Consider the following 26658-nt stretch of genomic DNA (forward strand, 5'->3'; position numbering starts at 1 on the left):
GGTACTACAATACCACTCGAATTGATGCTACGACATCATTCTATGTTTCATCGGTGATTCAGTGGTACTACAATACCACTCAGATTGATGCTACAACCTCAATCTATGAATCAACGGAATACGATACCACATGTGGTACTACAATACCACATGTATTGATGATACTACAATATCAATCAATATAATGACACTGAGGCCATTCCAATATGATACTAAGACTATCCAGGGATTATGGTACTATGACCATTCTCAATTTGATGGAACTAGTGATACTCTTATCACTCATAATATAAACCAAATTAATAATAATAAGGTTCATTTATCTCCAAAATTTCAAATTAGTGAAGTAACTAAAAGAGAATCTATGTTACTGACATAGAAAAGGTTCATGATATCAAATTCTTAACAAAACAAATTCATCAAAACTAACAGTAGCAATTTGACAACCAAAAGCATATTAACAATCGAGTTTCAAAATCTATGTGCATTAGCTAAAATATTAAACACATCATTCATGAAAAACCTTTTTGTTTGGATTAAAAATATGACTAAGGAGGTTTATGCACTTCAATCATAAATATTATCAAATGTAGCGGTCATATTTCTAATAGGAACAAGCAATATAGTTAACTCAATATTATAAGAAACATTCAAAGTTCTAATGGTGCATAAATTATACACAAATATCAACACATGCATATTCTAAATTACGACTTATATATGTGCATATCCAAATTTTATTTTGGTTCTTGTTCCACATGACCACTTGAACATTTTCAAATAAAATAAATTGTAGCATACCTGAAGGAACATTAGGTAGCTCGAACATATAATTGTGGTATGAGATATTCATTAGAATAAATTACTGCCAATGCAAGCACACCTATTAATATAATTTTTAGATAGAGTTTCGAATCACCACTATACCCACACTTGTGATCATTTCATTTTGTATATAATTGATCAATCTCATTGAGTGTTGTGGCACCTGATTTCTTATATTTGTTGTTATTTTCACCCAAAAAAAAGAGAGGCCACTACTTACGTGAAAATAAGTATATGTTTCCTTAGTGTAGTTAGCCATCAAGTAGAATTATTCTCCCATAAACTTGTCAGTTACAAATTGATGGAAAATAAATCACAATAAATTAAATAAATAAATAAAGTTTGTAACCGATGTGAAACTTAATTTATTTATTTCGTCAAAATGCACACTAGTATGCTACAACACACTAGTATGCTATAGTACCCGATATGAGACTCAATTTTATTTTCAATTCACACACCAATGTGAACTTTGTTCCAACAAGGATCTTCATCTCGAACACCTCGAACAACATCGCAAAATCAACGAACACCTCGATCTTCATAAAACCATCCTAATTAAGAAGGCACAAAAGTATTGGCAACCAAGTTCAAAACAGTCCAAAATAAAATTAAATAAATCAGATGCATTATTAAATAATTAACTATTCTATAACTCACCAGATAAATCTTAACCCTCCAATAACTCCAAAAAATATGTTGACCAACGTAGTCGCAATTCATACATCTCGTCAGCTGTTAACTCTTTTGGGTCATTAAATACCTACAATAAGTAAATAATAATATAAAACTATTCTTGACTCGATTAAAAAAAATTATTGATGTTATAAAAAATAAAAATTATTACCTCCATCCAAGACTCAGTTATCTTAGCAGTGACAATGTCCAACATATTTTTCATTACATAGTATCCACAGTCATTTGTATTATATTGTTTCCTCCCCTACAAATGGATGACATAATTATATATAGTCAATACTTAATTATCAAAAAAGTAAATATATATAAAGTTAGAATACCACACTTACTTTGGGATAAAGCCATACAGTATTGTTCTTTCTATTGCCATTCGCCATTTGATCAACCGTAAAAACACTAATTCATAAGAAAAAAAAGCCACATAAAATCATATAAAATATAAACTTCCTTTTGTAATAATTTATGTTTATAGTATATAACAAAAACCCATAAAGTATAAACTTAATTACCTTGAAATAATTTTCTCCATTATTGAATTAAGTTTCCAATTGTACAATTAGAACTGCCATTCGTACTGCAGTTTCTAAAGAGCGTCGTATGGTTGCATCTCTCATTCGCCTTCATTTTCATGATTGTTTTGTTAAGGTAATTATTTCATCTATAAATTTTTGTTTGTCAATTTGCTTGTTACTATTAATTTTTTATATAAATTTGCTAAGTGGTAGATTGGCTAAATTTGAATTGATTTGCAGGGGTGTGATGCATCAATTTTATTGGATGATAGTTCCACAATCGAGAGCGAAAAGAGTGCACGTCCGAATATTAACTCGGTAAGGGGATTTGAAATCATTGATAAAGCAAAATCTGAGGTGGAGAAAGTATGTCCCGGAATTGTCTCTTGTGCAGACATTGTAGCCATAGCAGCACGTGATGCATCATTTGCTGTAAGTTTAAGTTACAATTAGAATATCCATGCTCAATATATTATTAATACTAATTTCATAAACAATTAAAGCTTACACAATAATATAACAAAATAACATCTATATGATGCAGGTTGGTGGTCCTTCATGGACAGTGAAACTTGGACGAAGAGACTCTACCACCGCAAGCAAAAGTTTGGCCAATACAGACCTTCCATTATTTACAGATGATCTTAAAACTCTTATATCTCGTTTTACAAACAAAAATCTCACTCCTAGAGACATGGTACTCTATCTGGTAAATTCATTACTAGCTCATACAAATTTTTCCCTTTGTCTATATAACTGACTTTTATTAATCAATGTGTAAACCTTTGCTTGTATGAAAATTAATACTGGTGACTTTTATTTTAACTTAGGTGCACATACAATTGGACAAGCTCGGTGTTTCACATTTCGTGGCAGGATATACAACAATGCAAGTGACATAGATGCTGGATTTGCTAGCACTCGTCAACGTGGTTGTCCATCGTCTAGCACTACCGCAAACGATCAAAAGTTGGCAGCACTGGATTTTGTTACACCAAATTCTTACTTTAAGAATTTAATTCAGAAGAAGGGTCTTCTTCAATCTGATCAAGTTCTGTTTAGCGGAAGATCTACTGATTCTATTGTTTCAGAATACAGCAAAAATCCTACAACTTTTAAGTCAGACTTTGCAGCTGCTATGATAAAGATGGGAGATATTGAACCCTTAACTGGATCAGGTGGAGTCATAAGGAGCATCTGTAGTGTGGTCAACTAGTTTTACGAAATCCTTTCTTCGTCAGCAGCATCAATCAATTGACAATTGCTTTGTATATCTACAATTTTGGGAAAGCTTTGTATATCTCATCAACTAGTTTTACGAAAGCTTTTAATGTTGGTGTCAATATTTTCAAATTTGATCATTAAATTAATTATTTTGTATATCTACAATTGTAAGGTGTTAAAATATTTGGTATCATTTGATAAAAAAAAAATTGGTATCAATTCATTTAATTGTATGTGCATACTATATATTTATACAATGATCAAGACATTGTATTTTACTTTGGTTTAAGGGATGTCATGCTTTATGTCTATAGTACTAATATTATTTTGCAAAGTTATATTTTGTTTGTGTAAATGAACAAACTTTTCAATTGAGGAGTAAACGCCAACAAAATCATGGCTTTAATTGTTTTGAATTATTTCACTTATTCATTTCATAGATTTTTCACTAACTTAATAAGATTCCCATAACATAGATGTTTCTGGAATGACATGAAATTTTGGGCGGAGTTTCAACGAAGCTGAACTTTCTTAGGTTGTTCTTATTGTACGATTTGTCTTTCTTTGAAAAGAGGTCTCCTTTTAAAAATGGACGAGGCCTCTCTTTTTCCAACATGGATACAGAGTAGTTTCCCCTGTTATTACTTAGTACAGAAGATGATCTCATGCAAGCATTTGCGGGTTTTTTTTTTTTTTTTTTTTGCATTGTTGCAAATAGAAGGTTTAATGAATACAGATTCTATCATTGACTGACTGTACTTCATTATTTTCTGCTTACATGAACTTTCTTTTAATAGTTTTAGCATTGCTGTATTTCTAGAATTCGATTTCGAGACCTCTCTGATTACATTAAAAGAGACTCCTATCATCTATCTAAACATTCCTGAATGATACAAGTAACTTCAATCCTTCTTATGTAGTTGGTAAACAAAATTATATTAGACCAATCAAAGGGAAACAAAGTTTAAATAGATTGTGTCTACAAATGAAAATAATTACATGTTAAAGATCTACTAAATTCATTAAATTAAAATTTAAAAGTAAAGCAGTGAGAAAATAAAATTCCCTCGGAATCAAAATGCAGTTTGCAGCTAATACACTGGTGGACCATGACAGAGCCAGAATTGTTATCTCCACACTTTTCACATTGTCAAATGTCAAGTATCAATGTCTGGTTAGTAGTTCATAATCATACTTGGATTCCGCTTCGCCTTCTAGTATTCCGATTTTGATTCGAGTTGTCGCCAGTTTCACGTGACACCCTTTTCACCCCAGTATACTTTTTCACAGACACAACATCAAAACCATTCTCTAATTCCTTAACCAAATTCATAAAATACCTTTAAGTCACACTAGTCAGATTGATTAAATTCGACCGAAAATCACAAAATTCTTTTTCTGACCCATCATTTAGAACCTTTCCTAATTCAGTTTCTGCACTATGCTGAAGCTTATCCAAAGCAACCTGTGACATACCTTTGATGTGTTCAAAAAACTCAATCTTAGCATTTTCATTCTCAGGAAGATTGTATCCATATACATCAGCCCATTTGAGAATTCTTCTACCTTCGACAATCTGTTTCCATGCATCCTTTATGAAAACAAAATAACCTTCAGGCTTTTCCTTTGATATACTCAAACTCTTTATATACACTTTACTACTAATCTCGATCAATTTCGAAAGAGCCTTTTTTCTTGAAATCTCATTTTTAGTCCAACTTTCATAGCAGTAAGTGTCCCTTTCCAAATTTCTTGATATGTTTATTTGCATTTCATCACCATATGTCTCTTGTTGTAATTTCTGAACTTGTTCAACATTTAATTTTTTGCAATGTTCTTTTCGACATATAGTATAATCACGGAGACATAACCAGCAAAAGATAAACTTACATAATCTGCAATTCATTAGATGGCATCCTTCGTTTTTCTGAATAGGTATCTTGCAATTAGGACATGGTTTTGTGTTAGCAATAATCCAAGTATTAGTTGAAATCACAATATCAGAACTAATCTTTCCCATCCATTTAGCAACAGTTTCACAATCCACCGGTGCATGAGCTTCTTCACCGCAATTTCAACATCATGATTTAACCTAGAACTAGAATCAGGTAAATTATAATCTATAGCATAACCACAATCCGGAGCAGGACACCACTTCAATTTCCGATTTTTGTTAGTTTCAACATAAGAACGAATCAAAAATCGATCATATGTAATCTTTCTCGACTCACTTGCCAATTGATAAATCATGTCTTCATCAACAGCTGCATTGCAAGAAGGTTGAGGACATCTAAATTCAAAGCAATTACGATCATCGATGTTTGTATCGATATATTGATTCCAACAATCAATACAAAATGGATGACCACACCATGATGACTTGATATCATCTTTAGAAAAGGTTTCAAAACAGATATCACAAGTGTGAATTTGTGATGAAATTGGAAACCCTAATTGTTGTATTTGGGATTGATTTGATGATAAGCCAGTGATTTTTTGAACTTTTTGTTGATTATCAAACCATGATTCCATAACTTGAGTGATGTTCCAGTTGTAGTGGGAGAGTAGAAGGGATGAAGTGGCTTTGGATATTGAGAGAATGGATGAAATGTGATTGATGTCATTGTTTTGAAGAAGCTTTATGTCAGATTCAGTTAAGACAGAGAAGTGATTACCATTTTCTTCTTCTGCAATGTGGGAATAATCATCGTAGTCAGTTTCCATCGTGGAGAAGACGATTGATTAAACCCTAATTTAGTAACAATGAATGAGCTATGATTGTGAGTTGTGACTTAGTTGGGAAATTCAGGTGCTGTTTATTTGGAAAAGGATTGTCTCCTGTGTGTTTTTCACTGGAGAGGGAGCAGTCATCATCCTTACCCTTAAAACTTCATATCTAATATTTTTTAATTTTTAATTTTTCAATCTGAGGGCTACAAATTCACTGCATGGTTATGTCAAGGGAGAGAATCCACTCCCTGTTTATTTATATGTTGTTGTTAGGTTTCCATTTGCGGGCCTACTAATATTGTGTGGCCCATATAACACAGATTTGCATCATCTTTTCCTTTATATTATTACTCATTTGATAATTTTATTTTTTAATTTATTTTTGGAATTAATCTCTTGTTCTTACGATAAGAGACTTTGGTAATATAGACTTTGAATAAGTTAAATTAGTACTAGAAAAAATCGAACTTGAGACTTCAAGGAGGGACAGACTCTTAGGACTTAGATCCTAAGTCAATACGACCAGACCAACCCAGACCAACCTAAATGGATTTATGTGTAAAAAAAAATTACATATATACCAACTCATCTTTTATTTATATTAAATTAAATATTTATGGTGACACTACTTAATTTTCAATCACCACATTAATTACATAATTGATTTTTTTTTTTAGAAAAAAAGGATGTAATATTTTACTAAAAATTACGACTTGATGAATTTTTGCTTGAAAACCGATCCAAACCAAATCACGAACAATCTATGTGTACTTTTTCATTTCTCATTAAGCCATACGACAATTTTTTAACTCAAGTACAAGTTTTTTTTTTTTTTTTTTTTTTTTTTAATTAACTCAAGTACAAGTTGTTTATGATAAAATAATATTTTTTCTATTAAATATATACAATATAACAAGTTGTTAAATACTTTAAAATAGTTTTTTTTTATTATTTTAAGTGCTTATAAAAAAATATTTAAGCCTCATGAGCTTAGTTCATTTGGTAGGAACATTGCACTAGATGTGTAGGCACTGGATACGAATTCCGAAAACTTAACTTATTCACCTTGTGAATTTTTCAGCTACTGACTATTTAAAAAAAAAATTTAAGTAAAAAACATATATAAAAAAGGAGAATGTTAACATGTGCACCAAAAACACATGTTAAGGAAGCAAAAATAGAAAGTATTAAATGTTGGAGCATTAAATTTTAACTTTTCAAGCATTAAAATTTTATATCATTAAAAGTTAAATTTCTATATTAAAATACCCTATATCCACATGTTAACAACACCCTATAAAAAAAATATTATTGAAATGGTTGGAAGTTTATGATCCACTCAATCTAATGAAGTGAAATCACCCGCGAAGACGTTATTGTGGTTTCTTTGGGATAAGGCAGATAGATAAAGCGAGTTCGTTTATTCGTTCGTTCGTTCCAATGGCGACTCTACAATTCACATTCTCCGATTCAACCACTCTTTGCCGACCGTCGTTATCTCAACTACCTTCTAAATCCGGCGTTCATTCTCGAACCCGAAGCTTCGTCGTCAAAGCTTCTCTCGAACTTTCCAGAACCAGAAGACAGTTCATAGCGGAAACCACTGCTATATCGGTGCTGGTTCCTTCTCAGTTGGCGAAATCCGAAGAAACTCTTTCCGAATGGGAAAGAGTTTACCTCCCTATCGATCCTGGTGTTGTACTTCTTGATATCGCTTTTGTTCCCGAAGATCCTAACCATGGTTAATCATCATTTCATTCTCTTACTGTTTTGTGTTTCATTTATGTTCACACTTGATTTTTTCCGCTTAAACGTGATTTTGGTTAAAATGCATTATGATTTATGAATTTTATTATTTTCAATTAAAATTGATTCTGCCTGCATTGTGTGGCTGAATTGACTTATTTGACTATATTTATGAGTATAAGCACTTGTGAGATACTGTTTGGAAGAGTATGTGGAGGAAACAGCTTGACATAACTATAAGCTCTTTTCAGCGATTAAGCATATTTTAGATAACTTATATGAAAATAGTTTGACTTTAACTTATCTTTTGTTATAGGAATGGGTTTGTTTGGGTAAACTTCTTATAGCACTAGTGCTTATCATGATAAGCGCTAATGTTTAAGCTTACATAAGCTATTTTTATAGAGAAAGATAAAATAAAGATAAATTGTTTTTGTAAATGCTACGAGCTGTTTTCGTAAGTTATATTGGAGAACTTATGAAAAATAAGCTGAAAAAATATATGAAAATTGTCCTAAGCTGCTTTCATACGTTCTCCCAAATAGTCTCACAAAACTTATGCCAGTCGATAAACTCAAATAAGCCAATCCAAACAAGCTCATAGTTTATACTTAAACACTTATGTGACATTAGTTTTGTGCTATAAATAAATTATTTATCCAAACATCGACTAGAAATAATAAAACTAGTTTTTGTATTGGATTGAAATAATTGCACTAATTTTTACATCAAATTTGTTCTAATTTAAAAGGATGTAAACATTAATCAATTTACTTTATACTTAGTTATAACCAAATTACATTTTACAAAATTTTATCTTTTCAAAATTATGTTTATGAAATGCTTGCATATTTTGTTTGTTTTTGTTGTTTGAATTTGTATTGTAAAATGGAAACGGTGCTCTTGTGTAGGTTTTCTTCTGGGGACAAGGCAAACTCTTTTGGAGACTAAAGATGGAGGAAACACTTGGGCTCCACGTTCTATACCATCTGCAGAAGATGAAGATTTTAACTACAGATTTAATTCTATCAGCTTCAAAGGGAAAGAAGGATGGATTGTGGGAAAACCTGCAATTCTTTTGTACACTCCTGATGCTGGAGAAAGTTGGGAAAGGATACCACTCAGTGCTGAACTTCCTGGCGATATGGTATATACGCATCGTCTAAATACAATGCTTGTTTCATAAATATTATTATTAGTAGTAATGGTAATAATATTTTTTTATTAAATAATGATGGTAATGATGAAAAAAACTTTTGTGTATGGTTGGAAACTTCACTCTAATTTATCATCAAGCCTGCTTTCAGATTAAAAAATTTAAGGATCACATTGATCAATTCAATTGTACAAATTAATTTTATTCAAAATCATGTTCATCGAATGCTCACCTAAGTTGTTAAATATTAAGGTATACATAAAGGCAACTAATGAGAAGAGTGCAGAGATGGTGACCGATGAAGGTGCGATTTATGTTACCTCAAACAGAGGATACAATTGGAAGGCTGCTGTTCAGGAATCAGTGTCGGCTACTCTTAATAGGTGAGTTTCCGAGAGACAAAAAACCAAACTTCAATTGATGTAACTGTCTGAGAATGCATAATGTATGTGTATGGATGGGTGCATAATGCTATTTAAGGAATGTAACTCTTGCAAATTAGGAAGTGCACTAAGCCAACTTTCTGATTGGAGAAAACTCTTTTCTTTGCTATATATTAGCAACATGGAAAGTCTAGCATTATAAATTTGGGAAAATAATATTTTTTTATCATGCTACTAATAAACAAGTTCAACATCTTATTTAAATGCTTCAAAATCTGTTCCAATGTGTCATGTCATCTTTCACATTTTCGATACTGCAAATATTATATTTCGGGTTTATACATCAAGACATTTATCTAGCTATGTTGCCTCTTCAGAACAGTTTCTAGTGGTATTAGTGGTGCCAGCTATTACACTGGAACTTTTAATACTGTCAACCGATCTCCCGATGGAAGGTATGTTGCAGTCTCAAGTCGTGGCAACTTCTACTTGACCTGGGAGCCTGGTCAGGTGAGGCTTTTACTTTGTAACGCCATTTCCTTTTGCTTTTATATGCTTTGTAGTTTTACTTTTGGTATGCCTGTCCTGGCAATTCGATTATGCTAAAGCATTCAACTATAATGAACTCATCATTGTGGAAATCTGCAGTGGCAGCAGTTCCTATAAACTAGGCTGGTAGAACAGATTATATGCAATTGCCAAACTAATGAAAGTTGTTACTAAAATTGTAACCGTGACTTGTAACATTATAGTTTGATACATTGAAAGTTTTATTAGGAGTATTATCACTGAATCATCTTTGGTTAGGACTCGAGATGTAATAAACTTTAGCACAGTGCAGAGCCAAGAATTTTCTTGTACACCAACCACTTTAAAAACGCATTTCTGTTTCTTCTTTGTTTGTTTTCATCCAGGTGATGTCATAGATAGGATAGACCTCTTGAAGAAAAAATTCTACCAACAGACTAAAAATAAGAGATCTCTTTTTTTGCACTTGTGAAATTTGTACTTTTTTCCGTGTAATATATGTTTTAATGTCTCAAGTATCTGGCTTGTGTAGATTATGGGTTTTCCATTTAGCCATAGATGTCATTTTGGTTGATGTTTCTTCTGCTCTAATAGTGCTTGATTACATGTTTATTTAATTTCAGGCATACTGGCAGCCACATAACAGAGCAGTTGCCAGAAGAATCCAGAACATGGGATGGAGAGCAGATGGTGGTCTGTGGCTTCTTGTCCGTGGAGGTGGTCTTTATCTCAGCAAGGGCACAGGGGTAGTTAATTTATAGAATTTCATTCTATTATACCCATATGATACTGGCCATCTTCCTTTTCACTCCTTTCCTTTTTGATAGTCTTATTTTTCTTATGTGGTCTTCCTTTTCTCTCATTTCAGTCTTTGTGGCTTTTTTCTTAATTTTGTCAACCTTTTCCACCAGGACATTTCCATCTCTATATTGCACATACTTTATTTACTCTTTCTTATCTTGTTTGTCAATGAGTCAATTGTGGTCTTCGTTCAAACGTCTTTCTTTATTGCATCCTCCTTCGTTGTGTTGTTAAATATTCATTTTGGTTGTCTCCACCAAATTTATCATGCTTAATCTGCATTTTTGATTCTACTGCCGCAAAATGTCATCTTGTAGAAATAGGGAGAAAATGTACAAGTTCCAGAACCCTCTCACTTCCAGGATCGGGATCCCACTAAAGATCGTTGGGGTATAAACAGATCGTAGATCGTAGGATCGTAACAAGGATCGTAAGATCCCACAAATTTTCTCAAACATAAAAACATCATTAATATTAAACATAATCAAAACATAAAAACTTCATTAGTCATTAACATAATCAAAATAGCTTAGACTTTTAAACTTAAATAAACTTAGACATATAAAAATAACTTAGACTCTTAAACTTAAAAACTAAACATAGACTCTTAAACTTAATAGCTTAGACTCTTAAACTTAAACTTAAAAACCCCTAATTCATCAAGTCCTTCGAGACAAGTGCAGTTCTGAGAGGTTGAAGAGATGAGAATAGGATGAAGAGAATTTATAGAAGAGATTGAACTAGGGAATACAAGTGAATGATTAGTAAATACTATTAATGAAATTAGAGATACGGTTGATGAATTAGGGATAGGGATGCGATTTGTATCAAATAGCCACCAATTCCCCATGTTAACAAACGTTCCTCAATTTTCGATCCAAAACGAGCAGGTTTCTAGTTGAAACGGTTCAGTTTCGGGGTGGGGAAGTGCAATATGAACCGGGTTAAAACAGAGCAACCGGGTCGGGTCGGTGCGAAAGGAGTTGCAACTTTATTAATCCGGTATGAAACGATGCGTGGAAGATCGCTGATCCTGCGATTTCACGCTCTTCCTCTGCGCTTTCACTGTTTCAGCGTATCTTAGGAGTTTTGAACCGCTCCGGCACGGTGGATGACGGCCAACTCGTAAGATCGTAAGATCTGAGGAGTTAACTCCCGATCTTGACAACCATATCCATTGAATTCTTTTTGGTCAATCAGAACCGAGTTCCATACACGTTTTTCTTGCTACTGATTTCTTCCTCATTTTTTCTCTTCAAATTTTAGTTGCATAATTTTGAGAACAGTACTTTATTGTTACAGATAACTGAAGAATTTGAGGAAATTCCTGTTCAAAGCCGGGGGTTTGGCATTCTTGATGTGGGTTATCGTTCAACGGTAAGGGATAATGTTGTTTTGTTGGAAAAGTCTTACATGATATATGAAGATGTCTAAGTATATTTAAGTGGGGTATACAGTTATTACTAAATAACTTTTACATAGACCTCACTCATGTATTATTATGCATTCCCCCTTTTCGTATTAAAATTCATAACAATTTGTGATTGCTAAATTACAATGCCACTTTGTTGAATTAATAAATTCTTGCTTGTATTGTATCAGTTTAAAATGAATAAAAACATTCGCAATATGACCATTTCCTTTTGCAGTTCTTTCAATATTATTAATTTCAAATTTTGAGAATAATTTTAGTTTTCTTTTATATATAAATTTGCAAAATTATGAATACAGGATGAGGCTTGGGCAGCAGGTGGTAGTGGTATTCTCTTGAGAACTAATAATGGTGGCAAGTCATGGATCCGTGACAAAGCTGCTGACAACATTGCTGCAAATTTATATGCAGTAAAGTGAGTATTAACTATTACTAGACTCTACTTTTATATAATTGTACTTAATTATGAGTGTACACTTTAAAACCACAAATTTATTGGTAGATCTCTCGTGCCAACCAAACCAGGTTCCTCATGTTGTAGATATATTCTCCACTTGTATCAGTCTGTGTTACTCCTTTCCTATTCTCAAGAGATGCTAACAAAACCAATCAATAATATTATGTGGAATGTAATAGCGTGTGTATGTGTGTAATGTCGGAGGAGGTAGCATGTTCATTATGGATACTTATTTAGGACTAAAATATAAAACGGATGGAGATGATCTCCTTGGAGAAATGAAAATGGTCACCTTAGTAGGCGTACCCCTTTACTGAGATACCTGCCAGCTTCCCGTGCTGTTACTCCTTCCCGCTCCTTTTCTCCTTCTTCCACTTCTGCAGCCTGTTAGGATATAGAATGAAGGGAAATTAAAGTAGTTAAGAGTTGGTATAGAAGATAGTTAGTATTCTTAGTTAGTTGGGTTCAGTTAGTTTTCTGTTGTAGGCCAGTTGTCATTGATCTTTTCCCTCTCCCTGTGTATAGGAATTCTATAAATATAGACTTCCCATTCCCTTAGAAAGTATCTTATGAAAAATATTGTTTTGACTGGTTTCAAACCAGTGTACAGAGAGTATGTTCTCTGGTGTATCTTTATCTTTTTCTTATCAATATTGATATGTTTTTGGAATCCAATTATTGGGTTCGTAACAAAGTCACCAGCCAGTTGTCACTTTCTTCTTCTATACACGCATGTCTTGCTCTTTAGGCCCAATACCACTAGTTTCCTTCTTTGCCCCTCCTATTAACATACACCATAAAATAAGGAGTATGAGGATTAGAGTTTGTAAAAATTTTGGGTAAAATATTGTAATGGTCTACTTGCTGCAGGTTCATTGATGAAAAGAAGGGATTTGTATTGGGAAATGATGGAGTCTTGCTTCGCTACCTTGGATAGAGCTTCGATATAACATGGTAAATAACAGTCTCCTGTTTCTGGCTGACATAAGCTATCTTTCAATGTCACTAATAGTTTCAGCTTAATCATTTAACTGTCTGAGTGTCTGTATAGTTTTATGATTGTTTTGTGATTTAGAATGAAAAATTCTTTTGCATCTTTAAATTCTTATTTTTGCTATTAATTGCAAAATTACAACTTTTTTCATTCTAGTATTTCTTATTTTAAAAAATTTGTATTAAAAGCAGTGAAAATAATGAAGAATTATTTTCAATGTTTCCTATACAATCTTTAAAAACACAACAAAATTAAAATAAGATTATACTTATGTAATTATTAGTTGAAACAAGAAATGATAAAAGAAAGCATTTTTTTTTTAAAATCATACTGAAACTGAGAATGCCTGCTAAGAAACTCCTCATTTTTCTGATTTACGTATGGATTCGAGAGAAAAAAGAGAAGAAACAAGATGATAGAAGTTCTAGAAGAAAAAGAATTCTGGTCTTATGTGATATTTTGCTGATCCTCATTCATTGGGAACATTAATTTTTGGAGTCAACTAATGCAAGCATGATTTTAACAAGGACCTCAAGTATAGGGTCAGGAATAGGATTCCTCTTATACAATTAATTTAGAAGTGGAAAGAAACTACCAAGTCCAAGTTAGAACATTATTTTAAGGTGATCTTTTTGGTTTAATTTTTCATCAAACTTGAAATTTTACAGGTTTGTCAACTCAATTGCAATTTTGTAGCAGATTAAATATCCATGCTTAGTACTCATTACGCCGAAGAAAGTTCCTGGATCAAATCAGTTCCTTGATGTCACGCTGAAATATGTGAGGTGTGAAAATTGTCATGCTTAGTATGATCACCACTATAAATATAGCTATATTATGTCAATTTAACACTGTAATTGTCATGCTACTATTACATTTAAATGCAAAGTGATGCATATGTTGTAATGTATAGAAACTGAGTGCATAGTTTCATCGACTAGTATAAGTTGTAGGTGAATTATCTCATGCATCAATTGTAAGTGCTGCATGTATTAAATACACCAAAAGGACATATTGTAGACATTAAAAAAAAAATTAAAGGTTAATTGTACCACTTACAAGTGATGCATGAGATGACTCCTGATCATAATCCTATTCATTCCCTAAAAAATGGAAGGCTATTTATTTGAGAGACAGATACATTAAGGAGTTTGTTCGGGGTGTGTGACCCGAACAAATCCCAATTTTTATACTAGGTCAAGGAAAAGCTAATTTAACCTAGCCACGAAGCATTAACACGGTACCGTGATCTATGTTGAAAAAAGAGAGGTCTCGTCCATTTTTAAAAGGGGGACTCTCCTCAAAGAAAGACAAGTCGTACAATAAGAACAATCCAAGAAAGTTCAGCTTCATTGAAACTCCGCCCAAAATTTCATGACATTCCAGAAACATATCTATGTTACGGCAATCTTATGAAGTTAGTGAAAAATCTATAAAATGAATAAGTGATATAATTTAAAACAATTAAAGACATGATTTTATTAGTGTTTACTCCTCAAATGAAAAGTTTGTTCATTTACACAAACAAAAATTAACTTGGCAAAATAATAATAGTACTATATAGACATAAAGCATGACATCCCTTAAACCAAAATAACATACAATGTCTTGATCATTGTACAAATATGTAGTATAGTGTGCACATACAATTAAATGAATTGATGCCAAATATTTAACACCGTACAATTGAAGATATACAAAATAATTAATTAATGATCAAATTTGAAAATATTGGCACACAACATTAAAAGCAATTGGCAATTGATTGATGCTCATGAAGAAAGGATTTTGTAAAACTAGTTGACAGCACTGCAGATGCTCCTTATGACTCCAACCGATCCAGTTAAGGGTTCAATATCTCCCATCTTTATCATAGCAGCTGCAAAGTCTGACTTGAAAGTTGTAGGATTTTTGCTGTATTCTGAAACAATAGAATCAGTAGATCCTCCGCTAAACAGAACTTGATCGGATTGAAGAAGACCCTTCTTCTGAATTAAATTCTTAAAGTAGTTGTTGTCAAAAGAATTTGGTGTAACCAAATCCAGTGCTGCCAACTTTTGATCGTTTGCGGTAGTGCTAGACGATGGACAACCACGTTGACGAGTGCTAGCAAATCCAGCATCTATGTCACTTGCATTGTTGTATATCCTGCCACGAAATGTGAAACACTGAGCTTGTCCAATAGTATGCGCACCTAAGTTAAAATAAAAGTCACCAATATTAATTTTCATACAAGCAAAGGTTTGCACATTGATTAATTAAAGTTAGTTATATAGACAAATCTAAAAATTTGTAAGAGCTAGTAATGAATTTACCAGATAGAGTAACCATGTCTCTAGGAGTGAGATTTTTTTTTGTAAAATGAGATATAAGAGTTTTAAGATCGTCTGTAAATAATGGAAGGTCAGTATTGGCCAAAGTTTTGCTTGCGGTGGTAGAGTCTCTTCGTCCAAGTTTCACTGTCCATGAAGGACCACCAACCTGCACATATAGATGATATTTGTTATATTATTGTGTATGCTTTAATTATTTATGAAATTAGTATTAATAATATATTGAGCATGGATATTCTAACTGTAACTTAAACTTACAGCGAATGATGCATCACGTGCTGCTATGGCTACAATGTCTGCACAAGACACAATTCCGGGACATACTTTCTCCACCTCAGATTTTGCTTTATCAATGATTTCAAATCCCCTTACCGAGTTAATATTTGGACGTGCACTCTTTTCGCTCTCGATTGTGGAACTATCATTCAATAAAATTGATGCATCACACCCCTGCAAAATAATTCAAATTTAGCCAATCTACCACTTAGCAAATTTATATAAAAAATTAATAGTAACAAGAAAATTGACAAACATTATATAAATAAAGTAATTACCTTAACAAAGCAATCATGAAAATGAAGGCGAATGAGAGATGCAGCCATACGACGCTCTTTAGAAACTGCAGTACGAATTGCAGTTCTAATTGTGCTAAGTGCATTAGGGCATGTACTATCATAAAACGTAGATGTCAATTGCGCATCACATATTGTGCCTAGGAGCACCAATATGACAACAAAACTAGTGATAATTTTAGTAGTAGCCATGGCACACAATATTGGAATGTTACTATATGTGAAGTGGAATAATATACTTTTTAACTTGACACACAAGAAAACCAAAAAAAGGTAATTAAAAAGGTATTTTTTTGTTGAATACAAGTGAAGAGATGATAATGGTTAGGTTTGATTGTGAAGATGATACGAGTTCTGATGAATTTATAGCATAGCATAGCATGGTGTGTTAGAAAATGTCATTGGTCACTATAGTACGCTGCAAGTTGCAACGCGTTGCTAATTAAAAGCTGCATTGCATGCATATGCCTTAACCCTCCCTTTTGGCTTTTGGAAATAGTATTTAAGTGACCAATTCTCCTTAATTAATTTCGTTGACAATGCCAGTTCATCATGGACACTTATGTTTTTGTAAGCTAACGACATGTATTTATTATATACTATAATTTTCAACATTATCCTAATTTGAATGAGTACTTCTTAAATAATTATTATAGTTTAATAGACTCAAAGTTAAATTATTTTTCGGTGGATTTAGCTTAGTTAGTAGAGATATCACATTATATATCTAGAGGTTGAGTCTCAAATTCTAAATATTTTTTTTTTGTTTTGTTTTTACCACCAGTATCCGGTTCACTGGACCATTTAATTTGAGAGGGTCAGTTCTAACATCAAATGGTTCTAGCTCCTCATCCCTATTGTAGTTGCGGGCGATGGAACTGTGATGCTCCCTACCAAATATTATATTTAGTAAGTAGAATTACGGCCACTACACTTAATTAAAAGAAAATCAAAGTTAAATTTTCTTTTAATTAAAACGAAGAAGAGCTACGCCAGTTCAAAAGAAACCAAGTATGAGTATTTGTAAAATTAAGCCAAGATTCATATAAACTTCTCAGCTCGCTCTCTACAAAGCGAGAGTGATAGTTTGGTCATTTCAGGGGATGACTGACACATTACAAGGGGGAAAGTTATTGCAAATCAAAGTTAAATACCAATCGTTAGCTGGTTCAGTGGTGATTGACGCTGAACTTGGTAGGGAGGACCATAGTTCGATCTCCGCAACTGCGATCGGAAGAAGGTTGAAACCACTTGATGTCAGAACTGACCCACGAACCAGATAAAATTGCTGGTGACAAACCAAAAAAAAAAAAATCAAAGTTAAATTTAAAAGAAAATCAAAGTTAAATTATTGTTGTTTTTATTTTTATGATAACAGTCAAATTATTATTTTCTTTTTTATCTTTTCAAACAAAAAAAAATTATTTTCTTTGAATAGAGTCAAAAGTTAATAAGTGAGTATAAACCGGTGGAACATCAATTATAATTATAATCATCATAGTTTAACTAACAAAATTGATATTGTTAGACATATTTTTATATTTTTTCATAAGATTAGGCTGAACACTTTTATAGTAACAAGTGAATTTCAGTGAATTCCAGTTGTATTTTTTTTGTCAAGTATCCTGATGGTTATATAATTTTCACCTTTAAAGTAAATAAGTGGGATGATCAGAGTTCGAACTTCACGACCCTCTAAATATATAATGCAATGTTACTTCCAATTGAGCTAAGCTCACGTGACTTACTTTTTTTGTCCATGAATAAAAACAAATAGTAAGAACATGAAAAAAATAAAGTCAAACATATATTTATTAATTTCGTTGACAATGTCAGTTTTTTTTAATAAGCTCGTTGACAATGTCAGTTGATCATGCACACTTATGCTTTTGTTAGCTAAAGAACATATTTTTTTTTTGTGTACAAGCTAGAACGTGTATTTATTATATAGATTTTTCAACATTATTCTAATTTGAATTAAGTTTTTAGCTATGTGGACAGTTTCAAATGTTGACATATTTTTAATATGGATAAAGATACTTGTCACGAGAAAGGAAAAAAAAAATGAAAGGAAAGAATGATTTGCACCGATTTTATAGACACCCACCACATGATTTTTGTAATACAGGGAGATAAAAGTTTTGAAGCTCCTGTCCGTAAGTGTAGTTCAAATTGTTTTAAGTTTCAAAATAGATTAATTGCAAAAACACTTTGGAATTTTTTTTTCTACCCTTATATTTACCCCTTTTATTATTTCGCATCATCCCTATATTTAATCAAGGACACAAATCAGAAAACTTAAAAAGTGTTCAGTTAAATAAATTGTAAACCGGAATAGTACCAACCATGTGAAATAAGAAAACTTGTTCCGGTAAAATTACAAACCGGAACAGTTTAATTAATTGTGTTATTGTAACATACCAACCATTATGTAAAAGAAGAAAAATTGTTCCAGTAAATTAAAGTATTCAACGAATTATATTTAGGAGAATTTTAGGAAGAAGTCAAAAAACTGACTTATTGAAAGAAGTTGCCACTGTGGCCAATTAATGAAACAGTTGAATTAGTCAATTGCCACATAGGATTATATGGTGTAGAAGGCTTACCATACATCTTCATGTTGCAAATAAGTCCCTACCAAATTAAAACTTACAAAATTACCCCAAACTTAATATTGTTTTATTAATCATAATTCCCAAATAATCAAATCAAATAATCAAATAATCAAATCACAATATCTGTTGTTTCATTGTTCGTATTTCCCCATTCACCAGCCAACCTGTTTGTTCTTCGTCCACCATTGTTGAACGAAGTGATTTCTTCAACTTCGTCGTTTCATCGTTCATCAACATCTTATTTTCTCACCACCCAACCTCATTTATCTGAAACTCTATCGTTCACCAGATGCTCCTCCACCATTGTTGAACGAAGTTCGAGTTCGACATTCAAAAATCAGATGCTCGTCTCGTATTAAGGTAAACGATTTACAACTTTATTTGTAATTAGGTATTAAGATATAATGATATCAAATTTTAATTTGGGTTTGTTAAATTTGATTTCAATTTGTGAATTAGGGTTTTCTAGTGGAACTCGTAAATTAATTTGGGAATTAGGTTAGATACCTTTTGATTTTAGTGTTTAGGTAATATGGTGGTTTTGTAGTTGATGCTGAGCTGAGTTTTGTTTGGTGACATCTTGTTTTAATTCAGGATAACAATGGAAAACTATGATGAGTCTGCTGATGTTGATGTTGATTACATTCATTCAAGTGAACGTGCTTCATGGGACGTGGAGTTGGACGATGAAGAAAGTTATTCGGTATCTAATATGGATCAAAGTTCAGTGGGTGGCGATCATTCAACTGATGATGGCAATGATGATGGACATGCAGATGGAGGCAATAGGAAGATAAGGTTTGATACCATAACTGCTGAAGAAATTCGTTCTATGGAATCTGCCACTCTTAATGAAGCTTATGACTTTTATTACCGTTATGGTAAGTATAATGGTTTTGCTGTTAGGAAAGGTGATAGTAGGGTAAGAGGTAGTGAAGGTAATAAAGTAATAAAAATGAAGCTGTTTGTATGCAACAAACACGGTGTAAGAGAGAAGAGACACTTAGTTAGGATAGATAGGAAATTAGAACATAGACGTTTGACCCGCACTAAATGTGGAGCCAGGCTTCGTGTGAAATACAATGCTGAAAAGGATAGATATGTAGTTTCAGCTTTTGAAGAGACTCATAACCATGAATTATCCCCAGCTAGGTTTGTGCACTTACACCCCGTATATCGTAAAATTTCTGAAGTAGATAAGGCTCAGGTGGATGGTCTTCAGAAACGTGGCATTAGAACATGTCATATAATGGGGTACATGGTTGCACAGAAGGGTGGATATGCTGATGTTGGTTTTACAAAGAAAGATTTGTACAACTATTTTGATAAAAAAATGCGTGCTGTTATTAAAGATGGTGATGTTGCCGCATCTTTAAACTACCTGAATATGAAGTCGTCTAGTGATCCCATGCTTTATGCTGAGTATGCTGTAGACAACGTTAATGGAAGAATGAAGACTCTTTTTTGGGCTGATGGGATTAGTAGGACCGACTATTTTTGTTTTGGTGATGTGCTTGCATTTGACACGACTTACAGGAAGAACAAGTACAACTATCCGTTGGTTGTATTTTCAGGGTGTAACCACCACTCTCAAACAGTAATTTTTGGTGCTGCATTGGTGTCAGATGAAACGACGGAGACGTATAAGTGGGTGTTGAGGTGTTTCCTAGAATGTATGGATGGTAAACAACCAAAAGCGGTGGTAACAGATGGGGATGGGGCAATGAGAGAGGCCATAAAACAGATATTTCCCGATGCTAACCATAGGTTATGTGCTTGGCATTTGAATAAGAATGCAGGTGAGAATGTGAAGAACAGAAATAATTTTTTGGACGGTTTTTCAAAGGCCATGTACTCAAATTTTACAATAGATGAATTTGAAGATTATTGGTCACAAATGATTAAAGAAAATGGAGTGCAAGGACATCCTTGGGTAGTCAAAACGTACGATAATAGGTCACTGTGGGCTACTGCATATCTACGAGATAATTTTTTTGGACGTATAAGAACTACGTCGCAGTGCGAAGCTGTTAATGCAATAATTAAGAGTTATGTCAGGAAGCAAGGATGCATTTTTGAATTTATGAACAACTTTGATCAGGCTTTGAGAGATTATAGAAATAATGAGTTGGTTGCTGATTTTAAATCATCGTCTACAGATCCTGTGTTGTCGACGCAACTGCCTGTGATTGAGAGTCATGCTGGTAAAATATATACGGCGGAGCTTTTCAAAGAAGTTAGACATGAAATATTGAAAGCCGGTGAATTGATAGTTAGGGAGAAAAGTGAAGTCGGGGGTAGGAAGACTTATAGATTGACAAAATATTGTAAGGATGGTTATGAAAGAAGTGTTGTTTATGATGGTTCGACATTTGAGTGTTTATGTAAGAGGTTTGAGTCCCGTGGCATTCCGTGTTCTCATATTTTTTACGTAATGAAGGAAGAACACGTTGATCGTATCCCAAGCAATTTGGTTTTGACGCGATGGACCAAGGATGCAAAAATTCAGTTTTTGAACAGCAGCAATTTTAATGATAATGTTGATGTGAATACGATTGCCGAAGCTCGTTTTGGTTCATATTGTACTGTTTTAACAGAGTTCTGCAAAGAAGCTTCAAAAAAAGATGGTGTTTATGCACAAATAATGGAAGACCTGATGCAGCTGAAAAAAAAGTATTGCAGTAAAGATGATGATGCAATCGGTACACAAAAGTCAGCAGTAGGCGATCCAGTTATGGTTAAGTGTAAAGGTGCTCCAAAGAAAAAGAAGAATGTCGCAAAATCTGCCAGGCGCCGTTCAAATACCAAAAATACAACTCCTAATTCGAAGAGATGTTCGGTAATTTTAATAAATCATTATTTGTTTGTCAGTTTTATATAATATTTTACTGGTTATCGAGCATTGTAATTGATATTGTTAAATTTGCAGGGTACACAACAAACGACAGAACAAGTGGCAGAACCAAATGTCGATTTGTGCTCGGTGTCGATTTCTGATTCTGTAAGCCAAATTGCTGAGGTATTATATTTGTATTTTTTGTTATTTGGTTATTATATTCTGAAAGCCAAATTACTGATTTGGTTTTGGTTTAAATATTGCATAATTATATAAGCAATTATGTTGATTTTTCAGAAAAGGAAAAGAAAAGAAGCTTGCAATGTTCAAAGAAGTGTGCAAAACAAAACTTCGTATCCGCCGAGATACCGCGCTGCTACCGTTACGACACCTACACATATGGAATTACAGAGCACAAGCAGAAATATGAATCAACAACTGTATCCTATGATGCCTATGGTACATCCGATGATTCAGCCGATGCCCATACAACCCATATACCCAATGTATGGACTGCAACCTGGAATGCAACAAGGAATGCAACATGGAATGAATGTTGGTCAAAGTTCATGCTATGGTCTGCTACAACATGTTATGAAATCTGCTAAGAATGATTGACTATTTTGAGTAGATTTGAATGTATTTTGGTAATAGTTAGGTAATGTTTATGGATGATTTTGGGTGTAATGTTTGTGGATAATTATTTTGGAGATATTGAAACAAAATTAGAGTTTGGGATTCGATGTTTGTTAAATTTATTTTATACAAGTTTTATTAAAGTTTGAGAAATTGATGCAAGTTCATATTGTTTGCTGAATATGAACACTGATTCAAGCTTATATTGATGGTTGGAAGGTAGATATTGATGCAAATTTTATAAAACTGAAGGTTGAATGTGATATTATTTTAAGATTCATAATGCATAATAATGCAAATGGTTTAGAAGTGTGGCAGTGGTTTAAGGTGTTTCATATTGCAAGCAGGACATGAGTTCGAATCTTGTTTGCTACATTTTTAAATTTGTTTTTAACTGTTAACTGCAGTGGAAATAAATTTAATTTAAAAAAAAAAATGGAAGGAGGTTCGAACCAGGGACCTGAACATAATGGAGAAATAACATATCCACTAGACTGTAACAATTTCATTTGTATATGTTTCACTCCGTAATTATATATTTATACACTTAGATCATGTTTCAAAAAAAAAAAAGATCTATATTTAGTTTCTATAACACATTTACATTACATTAAATTAAATTAAATAAAAAGGACCAAACATAAAGTCATTTTAAAATAAGTGGATTACAAAATATAAATAATAATAAATATCCCAACTTACTCAAATTAAACGAGGCATTATTAACGATAGGTTTTTGCCAAGGGTTAAATTCTTATTATCTCGTCAATACGACATATACTCAATCAAGTTAGATGATTTGCACATTACAATGAAATAAACTAAATATTCCACCTCGCTTGAATTTGACTCGTGCGTTATTGTCGGAAGACTTTTCTAAATGTGGTTATGATCCGATTCACCTGAGCTACTCTACGACCTATTATCTCGTCAATACGACATATACTCAATCAAGTTAGATGATTTTCACATTACAATGAAATAAACTAAATATTCCACCTCGCTCGAATTTGACTCGTGCGTTATTGTCGGAAGACTTTTCTAAATGTGGTTATGATCCGATTCACCCTAGCTACTCTACGACCTATTATCTCGTCAATACGACATATACTCAATCAAATGAGATGATTTGCACATTAAAATGAAATAAACTAAATATTTCACCTCGCTCGAATTTGACTCGTGCGTTATTGTCGGAAGACTTTTCTAAATGTGGTTATGATCCGATTCACCCGAGCTACTCTACGACCTATTATCTCGTCAATACGACATATACTCAATCAAATGAGATGATTTGCACATTAAAATGAAATAAACTAAATATTCCACCTCGCTCGAATTTGACTCGTGCGTTAATGTCGGAAGACTTTTCTAAATGTGGTTATGATCCGATTCACCCGAGCTACTCTACGACCTATTATCTCGTCAATACGACATATACTCAATCAAATGAGATGATTTGCACATTAAAATGAAATAAACTAAATATTCCACCTCGCTCGAATTTGACTCGTGCGTTATTGTCGGAAGACTTTTCTAAATGTGGTTATGATCCGATTCACCCGAGCTACTCTACGACCTATTATCTCGTCAATACGACATATACTCAATCAAATGAGATGATTTGCACATTACAATGAAATAAACTAAATATTCCACCTCGCTCGAATTTGACTCGTGCGTTATTGTCGGAAGACTTTTCTAAATGTGGTTATGATCCGATTCACCCGAGCTACTCTATGACCTATTATCTCGTCAATACGACATATACTCAATCAAATGAGATGATTTGCACATTACAATGAAATAAACTAAATATTCCACCTCGCTCGAATTTGACTCGTGCATTATTGTCGGAAGACTTTTCTAAATGTGGTTATGATCCGATTCACCCGAGCTACTCTACGACCTATTATCTCGTCAATACGACATATACTCAATCAAATGAGATGATTTGCACATTACAATGAAATAAACTAAATATTCCACCTCGCTCGAATTTGACTCGTGCGTTATTGTCGGAAGACTTTTCTAAATGTGGTTATGATCCGATTCACCCGAGCTACTCTACGACCTATTATCTCGTCAATACGATATATACTCAATCAAATGAGATGATTTGCACATTAAAATGAAATAAACTAAATATTCCACCTCGCTCGAATTTGACTCGTGCGTTATTGTCGGAAGACTTTTCTAAATGTGGTTATGATCCGATTCACCCGAGCTACTCTACGACCTATTATCTCGTCAATACGACATATACTCAATCAAATGAGATGATTTGCACATTAAAATGAAATAAACTAAATATTCCACCTCGCTCGAATTTGACTCGTGCGTTATTGTCGGAAGACTTTTCTAAATGTGGTAAAAATTTTGAATATTATTTTTTTGAATATTACTTTTCTAAATGCGTTATTGTAATAAAATTTTGAATATTATTTTTTTTAGATCTGTGTTAAATTTTGTTATTAAAAATAAAATAAATAGGGAGAAGTTAGGATACGCCAAACGTGCGTGGAACCCAAATGGTTTCATTGTGATATTGGAAGGGGTATATGCGTGTAACTGTAGGTATCGCGCTTTCCAATACAAACACTTACAAAACCTCTTCACTTCCACTCCTTCTCCATACTTCTTCTCCTTCTCCATTAAGTCCACAAAAAAACAACAAACACTTCTATCCGTTCCGAAGTTGAAGAATGACAAGATCGACGAGAGCGACGGCATCATCGTCGAAGGAAAGGTTAGATTTGTCATTCGCCGTAGTAAAAAACTCGTTTTTCCTCTGATCTTGTTGTTTAAAAGGTTTCTGCTTTTGCATCATACCCATGTCTTCGAGCTGTTCATGTAGTTTACGCCGTTTCTATTGTTTTTTGTTATTTTGATTCAGATGCCATGCTCGTTTTTTTTATTGTTGATTCTTTTTTTTTTTTTTTAAAAAATACTTTTTTTTAATATTGATCTATAAGAATCCTTTGTTAAAAAAGGAGAAAATAGTTGATTGATGTTGGATCTCTAATTAAAAAGAGGAAAGATTTGATTTTTTTAAAACTTTTGTAAGCAGTTCATGTAGTTGTTCATGTTTATTTGCCGAAAAAATTAAAAATAATGAAATGGTCACTGTAACTTGCTTATATGATGATTGCATGTAGATTTCGTTGCATCTCTAATTTTTTTTATTTATTCCGAAATGGTGTATTTAAACTATAATCTGTGGCTTTGAAATAGGAACAAAAACAAAAACGTTGTCCACATTGAGGAAGAGATTGAAACAATCTACATCAGCTCGGATGATGAAGAGGTTGTTGAGGATCTTTTTGGTGAATGGGGCTGGTCAAAGGAGGTTACTGCGGCTCTTGGGAATTTGAGGAAGCCTCAAACATTGGTAAGTTTATGAACTACCGCATCTATATGCTTAAAAAAAAACGTATTATTTTAAACTCTATTAAGAATGTCCTTACTAAAAAAAAATGTTAGTAATCTGTTTGGTATGACTGAGTTTTTTTAACTTGTTTATGAGTTTAGTTTATGGTTTTATGTATTACTAATTTTAGATTAGTCTCTCATTGTTATTACTAATTTTTGCAAACTGTGCAGCATGTCCCATCTTGGATCGTTCAATCAGCGTTGTTTCATAAGAAAGATATTATTTTGGATTCAGTGGACAACGGCCGTACTTATCGGTGCAGTATTTTGACTCCGCCCGACAGAGGGATGTTTGTGAGATATCTTGGAGATGGTTGGTATGACTATTTGGAAGACCTAAAGCCAAGGATTGGTGACAAGTTGAACTTCATTGTGTCGAGCTCTAAGACCCGCTTGATGGTGAAGTTGATCCGCCGCGAAGATCGTCGTTGATTGGACCGCGTCCTCTTTCTATGTCCTACTGCTTTGATATCTATGGTGTTGTAATCAATGGTGTTTTAATTATGTATGAACTATGTTTAATGACTCGGTGATTTGTATGTCTTTTTTTTTAAGCTTGTCATGGTTGTGTTAACTTATAAGTACAACCTTTGAACAATTATGAATATATTATGGTATTTCTATTTATGGTATGAACATATATTTTGCTATCATAAAAAGTGTGAAAATGAGATGAGTTGCAAAACCAACAAAACATAAAGGCATAAAGGAAACAAAATCACCCCATAACTCAAAAAAATATTTGTT

General features: G+C 33.1%; 4 protein-coding genes and 2 pseudogenes across 4 annotated transcripts; 3 read left to right on the forward strand and 3 right to left on the reverse strand.

Moving 5' to 3' along the window:
- Window positions 1-583: 583 nt before the first annotated feature.
- Window positions 584-1934, reverse strand: LOC123914824. Its single transcript, XM_045965995.1, has 5 exons — window positions 1854-1934; window positions 1673-1768; window positions 1486-1560; window positions 1287-1379; window positions 584-604 (listed from the first exon to the last, which is right to left on the reverse strand). Exons 1-5 carry the CDS (start codon window positions 1899-1901, stop codon window positions 584-586), a joined length of 333 nt encoding a protein of 110 aa, XP_045821951.1. The 5' UTR covers window positions 1902-1934.
- Window positions 1935-2073: 139 nt separating this feature from the next.
- LOC123914826 lies at window positions 2074-3298 on the forward strand (annotated as a pseudogene).
- An 885-nt stretch (window positions 3299-4183) lies between these two features.
- Window positions 4184-6028, reverse strand: LOC123917744 (annotated as a pseudogene).
- Window positions 6029-7305: 1277 nt separating this feature from the next.
- On the forward strand, window positions 7306-14399 carry LOC123917745 (photosystem II stability/assembly factor HCF136, chloroplastic). The gene is made up of 9 exons (XM_045969566.1): window positions 7306-7731; window positions 8648-8883; window positions 9145-9275; window positions 9653-9785; window positions 10427-10549; window positions 11907-11981; window positions 12336-12451; window positions 13364-13447; window positions 14156-14399. The coding sequence occupies exons 1-8, from the start codon at window positions 7431-7433 to the stop codon at window positions 13428-13430; spliced, it is 1182 nt and encodes a 393-aa protein (XP_045825522.1). The 5' UTR covers window positions 7306-7430; the 3' UTR covers window positions 13431-13447; window positions 14156-14399.
- Window positions 14400-15063: 664 nt separating this feature from the next.
- LOC123917746 (lignin-forming anionic peroxidase-like) lies at window positions 15064-16791 on the reverse strand. Its single transcript, XM_045969567.1, has 4 exons — window positions 16375-16791; window positions 16079-16270; window positions 15803-15968; window positions 15064-15681 (listed from the first exon to the last, which is right to left on the reverse strand). Exons 1-4 carry the CDS (start codon window positions 16582-16584, stop codon window positions 15284-15286), a joined length of 966 nt encoding a protein of 321 aa, XP_045825523.1. The 5' UTR covers window positions 16585-16791; the 3' UTR covers window positions 15064-15283.
- A 2817-nt stretch (window positions 16792-19608) lies between these two features.
- On the forward strand, window positions 19609-22461 carry LOC123914827 (protein FAR1-RELATED SEQUENCE 5-like). Its single transcript, XM_045965996.1, has 3 exons — window positions 19609-21846; window positions 21937-22026; window positions 22141-22461. Exons 1-3 carry the CDS (start codon window positions 19609-19611, stop codon window positions 22459-22461), a joined length of 2649 nt encoding a protein of 882 aa, XP_045821952.1.
- Window positions 22462-26658: the final 4197 nt, after the last annotated feature.

This window comes from Trifolium pratense, linkage group LG3 (assembly GCF_020283565.1).
Source record: "Trifolium pratense cultivar HEN17-A07 linkage group LG3, ARS_RC_1.1, whole genome shotgun sequence".
NCBI lineage: Eukaryota > Viridiplantae > Streptophyta > Magnoliopsida > Fabales > Fabaceae > Trifolium > Trifolium pratense.

Excerpts from the sequence above, each read along its gene's own strand:
- LOC123914824 (XM_045965995.1), bottom strand. The coding sequence starts at position 1,901 with ATGGCGAATGGCAATAGAAAGAACAATACTGTATGGCTTTATCCCAAA. Across the intron at positions 1,380-1,485 it reads GGAGGGTTAAGATTTATCTG|GATGGTTTTATGAAGATCGA; the intron begins GTGAGTTATAGA and ends CTTCTTAATTAG. Across the intron at positions 605-1,286 it reads TTGGAACAAAGTTCACATTG|AAATATGACCGCTACATTTG; the intron begins GTGTGTGAATTG and ends TGTTCCTATTAG.
- LOC123917745 (XM_045969566.1), top strand. The coding sequence starts at position 7,431 with ATGGCGACTCTACAATTCACATTCTCCGATTCAACCACTCTTTGCCGA. Across the intron at positions 9,276-9,652 it reads GTGTCGGCTACTCTTAATAG|AACAGTTTCTAGTGGTATTA; the intron begins GTGAGTTTCCGA and ends TTGCCTCTTCAG. Across the intron at positions 12,452-13,363 it reads GCAAATTTATATGCAGTAAA|GTTCATTGATGAAAAGAAGG; the intron begins GTGAGTATTAAC and ends TACTTGCTGCAG.
- LOC123917746 (XM_045969567.1), bottom strand. The coding sequence starts at position 16,584 with ATGGCTACTACTAAAATTATCACTAGTTTTGTTGTCATATTGGTGCTC. Across the intron at positions 16,271-16,374 it reads TTCATGATTGCTTTGTTAAG|GGGTGTGATGCATCAATTTT; the intron begins GTAATTACTTTA and ends ATTATTTTGCAG. Across the intron at positions 15,969-16,078 it reads CACGTGATGCATCATTCGCT|GTTGGTGGTCCTTCATGGAC; the intron begins GTAAGTTTAAGT and ends CTATATGTGCAG.
- LOC123914827 (XM_045965996.1), top strand. The coding sequence starts at position 19,609 with ATGGAAAACTATGATGAGTCTGCTGATGTTGATGTTGATTACATTCAT. Across the intron at positions 21,847-21,936 it reads CTAATTCGAAGAGATGTTCG|GGTACACAACAAACGACAGA; the intron begins GTAATTTTAATA and ends TTAAATTTGCAG. Across the intron at positions 22,027-22,140 it reads CTGTAAGCCAAATTGCTGAG|AAAAGGAAAAGAAAAGAAGC; the intron begins GTATTATATTTG and ends TTGATTTTTCAG.